The sequence below is a fragment of the Dipodomys ordii genome, unplaced genomic scaffold (genome assembly GCF_000151885.1).
Source record: "Dipodomys ordii isolate 6190 unplaced genomic scaffold, Dord_2.0 Scaffold122, whole genome shotgun sequence".
NCBI lineage: Eukaryota > Metazoa > Chordata > Mammalia > Rodentia > Heteromyidae > Dipodomys > Dipodomys ordii.
Window position 1 is genome coordinate 8,558,475 of NW_012267338.1, and position 14,601 is coordinate 8,573,075.

At 44.3% G+C, this 14,601-nt stretch overlaps 1 protein-coding gene across 4 annotated transcripts in view; it reads left to right on the top strand.

Moving 5' to 3' along the window:
• Rap1gds1 (RAP1, GTP-GDP dissociation stimulator 1) overlaps positions 1-4,724 on the top strand; it is a 97,789-nt gene extending 93,065 nt beyond the window's left edge. For all 4 annotated transcript variants that reach the window (XM_013029781.1, XM_013029782.1, XM_013029783.1 and 1 more), the window contains one exon: positions 2,886-4,724. In XM_013029781.1, the coding sequence (XP_012885235.1) occupies positions 2,886-3,013 (128 nt within the window). In that variant the 3' untranslated portion in view covers positions 3,014-4,724. The remainder of the gene's footprint in view (positions 1-2,885) is intronic.
• Positions 4,725-14,601: the final 9,877 nt, after the last annotated feature.

Sequence of the window (14,601 nt, forward strand, 5' to 3'; positions counted from 1 at the left end):
AAAAAAAAAAAAAAAAAAGCCAAACAAATTTGCCTTTTAATTTAGACCGTTTACATTTATTATGATGATTGCTGTATAGGTCTTAAGTCTGCAGTCTCACATTTTGTTTTCTGCTTTTTGTTTCTCTTTTCTTTATCTTTCTCTGTATTGAACAGCTTTCAATTCCTTTATTCTCCCTTATTTAGAACGTAATTGTCTTAAATATTTTTCTCTGTATATTTAAAACTAAACTGATATAATTCAGAGAGCTCTTCAAAAAGAAGAAATGTATGCAGTATTTACCCACTTTTTTTTCAGTTGTGGGGCTTGAACATCTGGGCCTGGGCACCGACCCTGATCTCTCCAGCTCAAGGCCAATGCTCTACCACTTGAGCCACAGCACCACTTCCAGTTTTCTGGTTTTACCCACCATTTTTTAATTGCCTTTATTAAAAAAAAAAAAGTGACCTAATGGCAGAGTACTTGTCTAGCATGTATGAAGCCCTGGGTTCAATTCCTCAGTACCACATACATAGAAAAAGCCACAAAGCACTATAGCTCAAGTGGTAGAGTGCTGGCCTTGAGCTGAAGAGCCCCACAACTGACCAAAAAAACAGACTTTATTTCCTTTATGATTAAGCAACTCTTTCAGTCATTCTTTTAGGTTAGGCCTGCTAGCAACAGATTCTTTTAGTTTCTCCTCATTTGAAAATTGTATTTTCTTTGGATAGAGGATTCTGGGTTCATACATTTTTCTGTATGTGAAGAATATTGTACTGCTTCCCTCCACCTTTCTGGCATCCATGGTTTCTAGTGAGAAACCTACTCTATTTTGTTTGCTATTTTTCCTCTTACAAGTATGATGTTATTTCTGTCTCTTAAGATTTTTTTCTTTGACCATAGTATGCCTTAAAGCATGGAATTGAGTTTATTCTGTTAGAAGTTTTCTCAGATTCCTAATCTATAAGTTTGTGTCTTTTACTAAATATGAAGAGTCTTTAACTCTCTGTTTCCTTCCTATCCCAGATCTTGAGATCTTCAGTTGTAGCCCTACAGGGCTCTGAGGCCTTGGTATTCATTTCCCAGTTTTGTTTTTTTTTCTGTTGTTCAGATTGAGTCAGTTATATTGTTCTTAAAATTCACTGAATATATTACTCTTAAAATTCACTATTTCTTCTTCTTGTCCATTCCAATGTTGACTCTATTTTTTGAGTTTTATTTGATTCTAAACTCATTGAGTTCTGAAATTTTTATTTGCTTCTGATTTTTCTATCTTCTAGACCCTTGATGACTTCAGTCTTTCTGTGTCTGGCTTATTTCACTTAGCATAGATTGTTAAAGCTCATCACTGTTACAGTGTCAGGATTCATTACTTTTAAGACTGAATAATATTCCATTATATGTATATAGCACACCTATTCTTCCATTGCTGGACATTTGGGTTGTTTCTATGTTTTCACTTAGTGAATAACATCACTGTAAATACATGTGAAAATGTCTCTTCAAGTCCCTGCTTTTAGGGTACACACATAGCAGAACTGCTGGATCATCTGGTGAGTCTTAAGTTTAAGGAACTGCCATACAACATTTCTCTTTTGCTGAGAAAGGCCATTTTAATGATTGTGAGGTAGTATCTTACTGTAAGTTTGATTGGCATCTTCCTAATTATTGATGATGGGAACTTTCTCATGTGCTTTTGGTCTTCGGGAAAATGTCTATTCAGGTCTTTTCTACATTTTTTTTTAAAGCAACTTGTTTGGCTTTTTGTGGTAAATTGTGAAAGTTCTTCATATATTTTGGGTATTAATCTTTTAACAGATTTTTTTCTCATTCAATGGGTTGCCTGTTGATATCCTTTGATACACAAAATGAAATCCAGTTTGTCCAATTTTCCTTTTGCTGTCTCCACTTTTGGCATCATGCCCAAGAAACCTTGCTTAATCTAGTGTCATGATGTGTTTACTCCATGGATGAAGGTTTGGTTTTGAGTTTATTTTTGTGTATAGTATACTGTGGCCTGAATTGAACTTCCTTCTTTTTCATGTAGCTATTCAGTTCCTCAATGAAAGTTGTGGAAAAGACTGTCCTTTCCTCCATGGACCATGTGCCAAGTTTTACTTCTGGGTTCCTTATTTTCTTCTACTAATCCATATGTCTGTCTTTATACCAGTACCACACTGGTTGATTATGTAGATGTTTATAGTAAGTTTTGAAATCAGGAAGTGTGAGACATCCAGTTTTGTTCTTTTCAAAATTATTTTGTAGATCTGGGTCCTTTGAGATTCCATGTGAGTTTTAAGATGAATTTTTCTGTGTCTACTAAAAGATTGTTCAGAGATAAATTGTTGATTGTATCAAAATAAACACATCAGTATGAGGAGTGCTGATTATTGTAAACTTACTGCACCTTACTCTTCCTACTAGTAAATTCTCTGTACTTTCCAATAATAAAGGTTAAATGGATGGAGAGAAAGAAGGGTACAAAATCTGAACCAGGTGCCCAGTGTTACAGATCCTTGTCAAGGAATATGAAGTATAAACTTGTTGCAAAATTAATTTAGCAGGTTCTAAGGAATTTTAGGAAACTTGGCTTCATGTTTGAAATGATAATAGGATTAATGTTGTCCATAACTGAACCTTTAGATCAGATAGTGTGTTCTGTTCATCATTAATCAGTCTTAGGTCACAGAACTCAAAAATGTGGCAAATACAGTTGTTATTACTTATTATAGTGCATTTCTAAAGATATTACTAAGCTACTGATTGTATTTTTTCCCCCAGAATTAATACTAATTTTATAGCTCTACCTCATCAAAATAAACATTGTTCGTCTGTTTGGGGAGATGATGTCATAAGATTGGGACAACCTAACAGAAACATATCTTGTACCTGGTTTTTTCTTCTAGAATCTCTACATAAGGAAGTCCAGGATTTGGCCTTTCTAGATGTGGTATCCAAACTTCGCAGCCATGAGAACAAGAGTGTTGCCCAACAGGCCTCTCTTACAGAGCAGAGACTTACTGTGGAAAGTTGAGGACAGTTCCTCTGTACAACAGGCACCATCCCACCTCTGATTTCCCCTTCGTCCTCCGTCCAGCTGCCTCCTCCACTTCATTCTCTACCACACCACCTGTGCATGCGTGTAATGTTCCAATACCAATTGAAGAACTGCAGTAGGTACCTGCCTAATAAGATTTCTAAACCCATAGTTAGCGTGAACATGACTGTCAAAACAAAGTCTCCACCCATAACTGTTCTCTTGTACTCCTGTTGCTTGAAGCTACATTAAGTAGAATGTGCATGTTGTAGTCCTATGATGATGTAAACTTGGTACTACATAATGACTTGCTCCTCACATGCGGTAACCTACATAATAATGTACTGGTAAACTAGGAACAGAGAATGCACCAGGATCTGTCTAGCCTCTTTAAGATGAAATTGAATAGTACACATAGCTCCATGTTTTGGTGCTTGGAAAGCACCAGTGACCAAAAAAAACCTGTATGACTGCTCACTCATTAGTCATACCTACTGATGTCTAGCTAACGGTACCTAGAGTAAAATAATTCCCAGTGCTCTCACTTTCTACCCTATGTTTTCCCCTTTTTCCTAAGCATCATAGACAACTGAAACTACTACCGACTTGGACTTCGATTTCTTAAAGTTTCTGGCTCCATATTTGACAGTCATCAGTAGCCTGATGTTGAAAACTTACGTGGTTTTCAGTGTGAGTAGTACTGAGGGATTAAACAATCCCTCTTGCTTTGTACCATCTCGGGTTTTTAGATTCTGATCTATGTTGTTTCACCTCACAACTTCTTCCATCCGTTAAATCAACATTGTCCAATACTGTCTTTAAAAGTCATCTGGCATTTGTTTTCAACTGAGAATATCTATCTGAGCATCACTCATTGGAGAATGGACTATTGGGTGATTTTTTTTTTTAATTTTTCATCATTCAGAATCAAGGAGTCTCATCTTTGGTTGTTGTAAATCTTGTGCTGATACTAACAGGACACAGGAGGAAAGATAAAGAAATACGCTTGTCTGGACTAAAGAAAGGAAGGCAGGTTATAAAAGCCATAGTAGCCAGTCCAGTCCATCCTGCAGATAGCCTCACACCGATCACTGTTAGTGTTTCCACTTTCCCCCTGAGGACTGCAGTAACCTCAGGCTGTCGGGAAGCCGAGACATGGAGGAGAAGAGCTCCCTTGGCAAGATACAGTGTGCTCTTCACTGCCACTTCCACCACCAATGGGTTTTTAGAGCTTTGATACGCAGTCTCTGTAAGCTAATCAGAATACCCCTATGACCCACCTGCTTTCTCCCCATAGCCACAGCTGACTACTAGCGGCCCACGAGGGACTGTGGGCTCCATTGCAGAAAGACTTTCTGGCAGTAGACAGGGCTGCCAAGGAGGTGATGCGGCTCCCTTCTCCCCAGTGGGAGGAGGTACCACATGTCTTTTGGGGGGGGGGGCAGGGGTGATCTAAATGGGACTATGACTCTGTGACAGCTACAGTTCAGAAAGTCAAAACCCTAATGAAGTAAAAAAAAAAAAAAACTTGAAAATAAGGGACTGTTGCAAGTGTTGATGCTACACATACTGTAAGAATGATCTTGTTTATTGTCTTTCTCCTGGGCTGGATAGTGGACCCTATTTTGTTAGGTATTGAAAGACATCTGTAATGTTGCATAATAGACTGTCCATATTAATAAGTTAATAAAGAAACTATATCAAACTATAATGGCATTATTTGGTTTATTGTTCGTTTTAATAAGATTTCCAGCTCCTAATACAGTGTTTGCTTTTGTTGATGCTATTTGTTGAATGAAGTCCTATTCCCTTCAGTTTTCCAGATTGCCTGAATTAATTCTAAATAGACTGAGGAGAGCTGATAAGAGGACTTTGAGATTTAGATAGTTTGTCTAATTGCAGATAAAAGGTAAAGACTCCATAGTAGAATCCTACTGAAAAACATTATATACAGAAAACCTCAGAACACTTACATCCTAAAGTCACAAACTTGAGAAAGTCCAGCATCTGGGCCAGCTGCCCAGCAACTAATTCATCCACCTACTCAGAGCTCCCATCTACAGCAGACCAGGTAGAATTCACATAAGCAATACACGAGGGAAACCAGAGGGCTGTATTTATGCCCACAAGGGTCCACTAGATTCGCCAGCAAAAGTTCTGCTAGGTGACAGCAGTTATGCTAGCCTTATCTCCTGCTTTATCTAAGCTTGAGAGGCTACCAGTAAATTGGTTTGCTGCCTAATAAAAATGTATTTTAAGGGAGAGAAAACAGTGCAACAAAGCTTTAGCTATCCATTTGCACCATTTCCGAGCATCACAGGAAAGCAACAAGAAGCCAGAAGGTGCCTGAGTGAAATTAATGCACTTGGGCAGGAAATGTAGTTCTGTCAGTGGTAGAACGCTTTCCTCATACACACAAGACCCTGGGTCCAATCTCTAGCACAGCACAAAGGAAATGTGTTAGAAGCGAAGAAATACTAAGGCATTCTAACAATGTGTTAGAGTGGCCCTCCTCACAGCTCCATTCAGCAACTTGGAACTTTGCTTAACCACCTAGCCAGATTGTAATTTCATTGTGCTCCAAACCAAAATTGACAAACACTGGCCCAGAATCCAGTGTTTTTCTTGGTAAAATGCATTTGGAGAGCATATCATGGCACAAATGGAGATGTGGAGCAGAGTGTTCAAGATCCCACCTGATTTTCTCTGGACTGGAGTCGAAGGCAGCCCTGTCGGTAGGCACTGGCTGGAAGTGGTCTGAGCAACATACATGGGAAGAATTCAGAATGAAATGCTATCTGCAGCATCATTAGGAGGCCTCATCTAATTCCAGGAACAATGTCTAGCTATTAAAGCATTTTCTTAGGTGGGCATTTTACCCTGAGTGTGCTTTTACTCTGAGCTTAAATGCCCTCATTTCTAGAGAGCTACAGCCTTTCTAAGCTGGCACACATGCGTGCACACACACACACACAGGAACTGGCTGTTGTGATGCATACCTATAGACTTAGCACTTAGGAAGGTAGGTCAGGGGGGTCAAGTTCAAGGCCAGCCCAAGCAAAGTTGTTAAGACCCAAGATGTATAGTTGAAAGACATTGTTCCTACTCCAGTAGTAGTTGGTCATTTATTGATTCCCAGAATCCTACAGGATTCTGAGAGAAGAAAATACTGGCTATACCTTCAGCTTATTGACAATAATGAATCCCTGTCTGCATGTTTACTTTTAATTTTATAATTTGATATTTTTAATGGCCATTTCTTCTAACTAAATGGTACCCCACCCTCACCTTTTAGGAACAGGGCTACCCTGTAAAAAAATAGCCAAAGCTGGGCACCTGTAGCTCACGCCTGTAATCCTAGCTACTCAGGACACTGAGATCGGAGGATTGTGTCTCAAAGCCAGCTCTAGCAGAGAAGTCCCTGTGAGACTCCTATCTCCAGTGAACCACTCAAAAACAGAAGTGGCACTGTGGCTCCGGTGGTAGATCACTAACCTTAAGCACAAAGAGGCAGTGCCCAGGCCCTGAGTTCAAGGCCCATAACCAACAACAACAAAATGAGTCGAGTGAGGGGGTGAAAAAGGGGCCAAACTGCCTGCTGGGACCTGTGCACCCTTCCCCATGGGCCCAGGCACTCTCCAAGCCCTCTTTGTTTTGAGGCCTTTTGCAGTAGTCAGTGCATACCACCATCCCTCCACTACCCAGACCAGAGCAGGTCAGAGAGATTCTGCTCAGCCTGGCTGGGCTTACTTCCTGTATGTCTAATACAGAAACAAACCCTGAAATAACAAAACCAGCAAAGGAGGCAGCGGGGACATTCGAAGGTTATCCATGTACATCAGCCCATCAGGCAGGAGAATTAAGAGCCACAGCATGAAAGATACTAATTGGAAGTGCTCTGACTTTACCCCTATGTGCAGGAAGTTAAAGAAAGTGAGTGAAATGATTAAGCTTTATGTTCATGACTGCCCAAAGCACTAACTCAGAAATCCCTCATCTCTCTCTCACCTCTTGTCCTCTGTTCCCCTCCAAACAATTGAGAACTGTCTGATTCCTCTGAGAATGGGCCTAAGAACGTGAGCCCAGGCATGCACCCGTGGTATGACCTTCCAAAAGCACCTGGTGCTTCATTTCCTGTACAGGAGAAATTGGCTATGCATTTGTGTGCTTGATAACCTGATGGTCATGTAATCTGTGTAAAGCATGCTTTGTTAGACCTGTCAGGCTAAAACCTGACACAAAGCTCCAGAATGCTCTTCTAGCCCAGGGTGAGTAATTCCTACAGTTGCAGCATCATGGCATGTATAGACACAGATTTCTCACTTACAAAAACTTTCCACAGCCAAGCACCAGAGGCTCATGCCTGTAATCCTAGCTACTCAGGAGGCTGCGATCTGAAGATCGTGGTTCAAAGCCAGTCAGGTCAGGAAAGTCTGTGAGACTCTTATCTCCAATAAACCACCAGAAAACCAGAAGTGGCACTGTGGCTCAAGTGGTAGAGTGCTAGCCTTAAGCTGAAGAGCTGAGGGACAGTGCCCAGGCCCCAAGTTCAAGAACTTTCCACATTACTATGAACTCGTGACATCATTTTGTAAAATGCTAAGCCAGCCCTTTGAGTTCATTTTTGTTATATTTGAGAAGGGTCTCAAGTCTCTCGTAGGCTGGCATAAACCACGATCCTTGTTTACACTTCTTGCCATAGCTAGAATTACAGGTGTATATCATCACAACAAGTTTTTTTTTTCTGTAGAAATGGTGTCTTGTGAACACTTCCTGGGTTGGCTTTGAACTGTGATCCTCTATGTCTCCCAAGCAGCTAGTGTTACAGCTATGACCCACTAGGCCCAGTTGGCCTCTGTTTTAATGGCTGTATATTCTTCAATTCTCTTGATGTAGCATAAGTCCTTTTCCCCCCATATCTGGACAATTAAGACATATTTGAGTCTTAAAAACTGAATTGCAAGTTGTGCGCATTTCAGATGCTAAGGACATTCCTCCACTAAAAAAGATCTGCCCTGCCCTGTCGTCTGCTTTCTGCCAATCCTAAACCAAATGCCCTTTCCATCACCGGCCACCATGCCTCACACGCATAAGCTCAGCTTCTCGAGAAGTGTATGTAGGAGGCTTGTGGTCCAAACTAGGCCTGAACAAAATTGTAAGGAAAAAAAAAACAACTAAAGGGAGAAAGGAATCCTCGCCCACACTGCAGGAGGCTTGTGGCAGGTGGCTGTGGCCGGCTTGAACTGGGCATGCCAGCCCACAGTCCCCACCTGATCCACATCCTGCCTTTGCCTTAACTCCACAACCCCTGGAGACCTGTGCAGACACCACCCTGACCATGAACGTGACAGTGTGGCAACCTGGTGTGCACTTGATGCTGTCAGTATGCAGAGCATGAGCCAGGGGAGCCCAGCAGCTGGACCCCTTAGGACTTGACATTTGAGGACCTGTGACAGCTGCAGTCTCGCTGACAAGGGGCAGGAACGTGCAAACAGCTGCAAGCAAGCCATGCCCAGGCCTATGCCCACCGCATGCTGCTGAGGGGAGGGAGGGGCGGAGCCGCTGCGCGCTGCAGGAATGAATGCAGGAAGTCAGTGGCAAGGCCCTTCTCCCAAGGTAAAAGGAACCCTGACTGTCATGGAGCTCGATGCAGTGCAGGGTCTGCTAACCTGAGCTCTGTGCTTGAGAACGCCACCCACAAACTGCACCTGCCAACCTCCCAACACCCAACACCCCCATTTCCTCTTCAAAGCCCAAACCCCACACAAGCCACCTCATTCAAAAGACTCACAGGAGTAACAAGTTGTACCCCACTCCCAGCCAAGACCCCCCAGCGAGGAGATCTCCCGCAGGGCAAGGATGCCCCCCAACAAGCCGGGAGAAAAGCTGAATGGATCTGCATGCCTCAAGTCACCTCACAAGGCTGAAATATGACCACAGCACGGGGGTCAAACCTTGCTGCTTCCATGTGTGGCCAACCGAGGGCCCGAAAAATGCCAAAACGTCTACCTAAAAGAAACAGAGCATCCGCAATGAGCGTAAAATGTCTTTCTGGCAGAAACTCAATATTCAGTTCCTTCATCTCTCTTCCTCCCAGAACCTCAGCTTCATTCAAGTGTAAAGATTCCAAGCTCCCAGCTTTCCAAGCTTGGGCTAGTTCATAGACATCCCCGGAAAGAGCAGCCCTTAGAAAGGGAAAGACCTGTTCAGAGAAGGCTTTGGGACCTCCCCTCCCCCACCACCACACTCAGATGTCGATACCTGCGTGGGAAGTACAGCACCCCCTCGCCAGCCAGAAGTACACACATGAAGCTGAGGACATCTTCTATGCAGGCACAAAGATACACCACATGGGGTTATCAGCAGCATGGATGGACTAGAGAAGAGCCCCCCTTCCCCGAGAACTTGCACACTGTTACACACCTACCCATGGAACCCGAGAGCTACACTTCAGGTCCTCAACACCTGAGGCCTTGAGTTACAAGGCCTCATTAGCAGTCGGTATGTAGTTCACAGTGGTAGAATACCTGAAGTCCTGAGTTCAAACCCCTACACCACAAACACACACACACACACACACACACACACACACACAGAGTCCTTTAGCTCATCAGAGGTGTCAACATTACCCCAGAGCGATTTATTCTGCACAGAACCCAGAACCCACGCAAACAAATTCCACAGGGTTAGAGCACCTAACCACCGGATTTAACTCCATCCTTATCTTGATGCTCATATGCCCATGTGCCTGTCTGTGTCCATATGGCCCGCTTGGTAAGGCAACTGTCTTGCTCAACTCAGGAGTGACCTCATTCGAGCTAATTACATTCACAATCATTTCCAAAAAGGGACCGAGTGCTTTTTGGAAATGAGCACAATCATAAAAAAAAAAAAAGAGCAGGTACTGGGAGGTTAGAACTTAAACACAGGAATTCCTGAAACACAATTCAATGCACAATGAATTCCCTTCCCACAATAAAATTACCATTTCCGCCACCTTTAAGATCAAGACTGAAGCTGTCTGTTGCTACCTGTAATCCAAGCTAACTCAGATCCGAGGATCACAGTTCATTTTTTTTTGGGGGGGGGGTCGGTCATGGGGCTTGAACTCTGGGCCTGGGCGCTGTCCCTCAGCTCTTCAGCTCAAGGCTAGCACTCTACATAGAGCCACAGCGCCACTTCTGGCTTTTTCTGTTTATGTGGTGCTGAGGAATCAAACCCAGGGCCTCATGCATGCAAGGCAAGCACTCTACCACGGAGCCACCTTCCCAGCCCCCGAGGATCACAGTTCAAAGCCAGCCCAAGCAGGAAAGTTTGTGAGACTGTTATCTCCAATTAGCCAGAAGTGGAGCCCTGGCTCAAGTGGTAGAAAACCAGCTTTGAGCCAAAATGCTAAAAGAATAGCATCTAGGTCAGCACACATAGACACACAGGGAGAGGAAGGGGTACAAACTCTGAAAGAGAGGTACAAACTCTCAGATTAAACAAGTTTCCTGGGGACCCACATGGGGGTGTGTTCAGAGGGAATACAAGAAATGCTTCCTGTGTTTTGTATTTGGTCAAGACTACTGTTTGTAAAGACAGAGATGCAGCTCAGGACCCTGTGGTCCTGGGCCACACAAGCCCTTGGATTCCAGCGCATCAAGTGGTACCAGAAAGGAGGAAGCAGACGGCCATGCTCCAGTGATACCACCCAGAGGACACAGCGCCTCCTGAGGTGCCTTGTAGGAACTGCACCTGAGACTGGGTGCCAGGGCCCACCAAGTACCTATGGCCACCCCACCACCCCCAGTAAAACACCAGCCTGCCTGCAAGATCAGGAGCTTTCCGAAGCAAGCCACACAGTTGATACGAGTGGGGAAAAGGAATGAAGCTACCTGCTCTAAGCAGATAAGTTCAGATGGATACGTTCAGGATTCTGCACCCTGCAGAATCGTTTTGGGTCCCTGAGAAAGTAACACACTCCAGCTCCAGTCAGCTGTAGTTCTCCATGGGTGACACTAGAGGGCAGGCCATGAAAACGTTCCTGTCCCAAATCAGGGGCTCCTCAAATCAGGGCCCTCCAAGCACTGTCTTGTTTGCAAGCTACTGTTTCTTTCCAGAGTCCATTTACACGGTGGAAAGCCAGCAAAAGAAGAAGGGTAGCCTTCTTCGCCTTGACCTTAGTTGGGGTTTCCAGAACACAAAGCACTGGCCAGGGCACTGGGCGTTTCATTTGGGTTAATAGATACCCGGGGGAGCTAATTATTACTGTCATTGGTGTCAGGTTCACAAGAGATCTACCCAACACGAGCACTCCAGAGGTGGGTGTGATTCGTTCCTCAAATTAGAAAAGTCCTTGAAACTGCAGTTTTATAAATTATTTGTAGCAACCTCCCCCAGTCCCTACCAAAGGACGGGAGGGAAGAAGGGAGGGAGGGAGGGAGGGAGGGAGGGAGGAAGGAAGAGAGGAAGGAGGGAGGGAAGGAGGGAAGGAAGGAAGGAAGGGAGAGAGGAAAAGAAAAAGGCTAGGGTGAGTGTAATGATTGTAAAGCAGGCTTGACCCCGGGTTAGTCTGGCTTGTCTTTCTGGCTTCACGACCCAAGTCTGTTGTCTTCTGGCTGGTTTTTGTCACATGTAGATTTTCCACAGTTGGATCCTGCCTTGATGAAGCGAGCAGTGCTGTGTGCTCAAGGTCGCTCGGCCTGCTGGGAGTAGCTTGGAGAAGGAGCCCCAGCACCCGCTGCACAGGCTGCACAGGCTGGCCGGGAAAGGACAGGCCAGGGTTTATGGAGAGACTCCCACTCCTTGGAGGTCTGAACAGGATTTCCCTGGAGAAGGAGCGCGGGGTGGAACAAATGACAAAGATGGCTGGGGAGGGCCACCCAGGTCACTGGGCTCTGGTTCTCATTGTTCAGCCCGCTGGCTTCCCAGGGCCCAGGTCCAAGGGAGCCGGAAACAGGCCCTGAGAGAAGCTCCCCAGAACTTCTCAGCGATCCTGTCCCTGCCCACACCAACACCCGCCAGGAATGATCAAATGTTCTGCATAATGAGCAAAAGCCAAGAGACGTGTTCAAGAGCTTAAGGGGGGGGGTGGCGGGGGAGGGGAGGGGGGGAAGGGGGGGAGGCCAGTGGCAGGAAGAGAACTGAAAAGTCTGGGTTTATTCCCTGTGAAAAGAAAGAGGAGGACTTTTCCAAGTACTTTGGGATGCACTGTGACTTTTTAATGACTCAATTCCCGCTGGAAAGCACCTCACATTTCTATATTATGGAATAATCCATGGAGCAACAGAAATAAAAAGAAATGTAGTCGCCTCCTCCCCCTGAAGTCTACCAAGCTACACAGTGAAGAAACGTACCCCGAGTTTTGAGTTCTTTTTGTCTTTAGAGCCATAATCTTTCCTGTTGGCCAGTCCTTAAAGGCTAAAGAGAGTCAATGACCTCATGGAGATACTAAGTCTTTGTTTTACATATTTTATATATATTTGATAATAAGTTTTATCTTCAATCCCCCATGATCAGTTTCCTCAAAAATCTAAACAATTCTTTGTGTTAAATAGGCAGGGAGGCCAGGCACTGGTGGCTCACGCCTGTAATCCTAGCTACTCAGGAGGCTGAGCTATGAGGATTGTGGTTGGAAGGCAACCCGGACAGGAAAGTCTGTGAGACTCTCATCTAAAATTAACCACTCAAAAATCAGTACTAGTGGCTCAAAGTAGTCGAATGCTAGTCTTGAGCAAAGAGCTCAGGGACAGAACCCAGGCCCTGAGTTCAAGCCCCACAACCACACACACACACACACACACACACACACACACAGTAGGCAGAGAAATAAGACAAAATGTTTCTCAAACAACAAACACTGGGACATACTGTCAGGATCGGAGAACACGGCTTATTTCTCTTTGATCCTTTGCAAAGTATTGAGAAGTGATTATGAAGTGATACTTCATAACTGAAAGGCATTAAGTTGGTACTTTTCAAATGGGTCAAAATTCCTGCTTCAAGGAACTTTGAATGACTGGTTTTTAAATTTCTTTTTCTTCTTTCTTTTCTGGAGGGGCTGGTTCTGGGGCTTGAACTTGATACTGTCCCTTAGCTCTTTCGCTCAGAGCTAGTGTTCTACTACTTGAGCCACAGTTACCTCTTCTAGCTTTTTTGCGGGAAATTTAGTTGGAGAGAGGGATCTCATACACTTTCCTGCCTGGGCAGACTTTGAACCATCATTGTCAGATTTCAGCCTCCAGAGTAGCTAGAATTACAGGTGTAAGCCTACCAGCACCTGGCTTTGAGCAACTGTTTTCTTACTTTATTAATTATTTTTTGTCAGTCATGGGGTCTGAACTTGGCCTGGGCACTGTCCCTCAGCTCTTCAGCTCAAGGCTAGTGCTCTACCACTTGAGCCACAGTGCCACTTCTGGCTTTTTCTGGAATCGAACCCAGGGCTTCATGCATGCAAGGCAAGCGCTCTACCATTGAGCCACCTTCCAGGCCCCACCTTAAAAAAAAAAGTAAACATAATCTGTCCATGGAAGCTTCAGAGAAAAAAAAAAGCCTCTTGCTCCAGGCTGCCACTCTAGCACTGCAAAAGGCAAAGCTGGGAATGTTTTACGTGGCTCTCAGGTGTCTGTAACCAGTGGGAGATAATCTTGGGGACAGAGCTCTCAGACAATAGGGTCTCTCTAATCAGCCTCACATTTCCCTCCACCACAAGGGTTTACCTCTCCTTCTCCAAACTCAGAGGAAGGAATCAAAGCAGTACTTTCTCAAATCAAAGCCTGCTTTCCAGGACCACTTGGTCAGAAATGCAAATATTCCAGCCCTATCTCAATCTACATTACAAATCTTGGGGTAAGGCAGGTGCCAGTAGCTCATGCCTGTAATGCCAGCTACTCTGCAGGATTGGAGTTTGAAGCCAAACCCAGTCACAAAAGTCTATAAGATTCTCATCTCCAATTGTCCAGCAAAAAGCTGGGAGTGGAGGTGTGGCTCAAGTGATAGTACACCAGCCTTGAGCAAAAAAGCCAATCAAGAGCTTGAGGTCCTGAGTTCAAGTCTCACTACTGGAATAGAAAAGGGGAAAATAAAATTCCTGGGGAGGGGAAAATGCCATCCTGTGAGTTGGTAGGACAGTAGAAAAGCACCGAATTAGGGAACTGCACAACGTTCAGAGAGAAATAAGGACAACGACTCCACGTAAGGTAGAACCAAGTTTATTAATGACAGCCTTTGATACAATCACTCTCAAGTGTAAAAAATAAAGGGCCATTAATTGGGAATTTAAAATTCACTGGGACTTGCCAATGTGTGGCCTTTCACTGGATATGCCGAAGGGTGGGGATCTTGCCTGATTCCGAATCAACTGGTCAGATGGCGTTCACTGGAGAATGAGGTAATTAAAAAAAAAACAAAAAACCAAAGTGCCAATGGGTCACGAGGGAAGGACATCACATGACCACAGGTGTGGTAAGGGCAGGGATGGAATAAGACAGTGGGAAATCCAAGGGATGGGACGACCATCTATCTCTAGGTACACAGAGACAAAACACACACATGCAGAGTCACACACACACACACACACACACACACACACACACACACACACA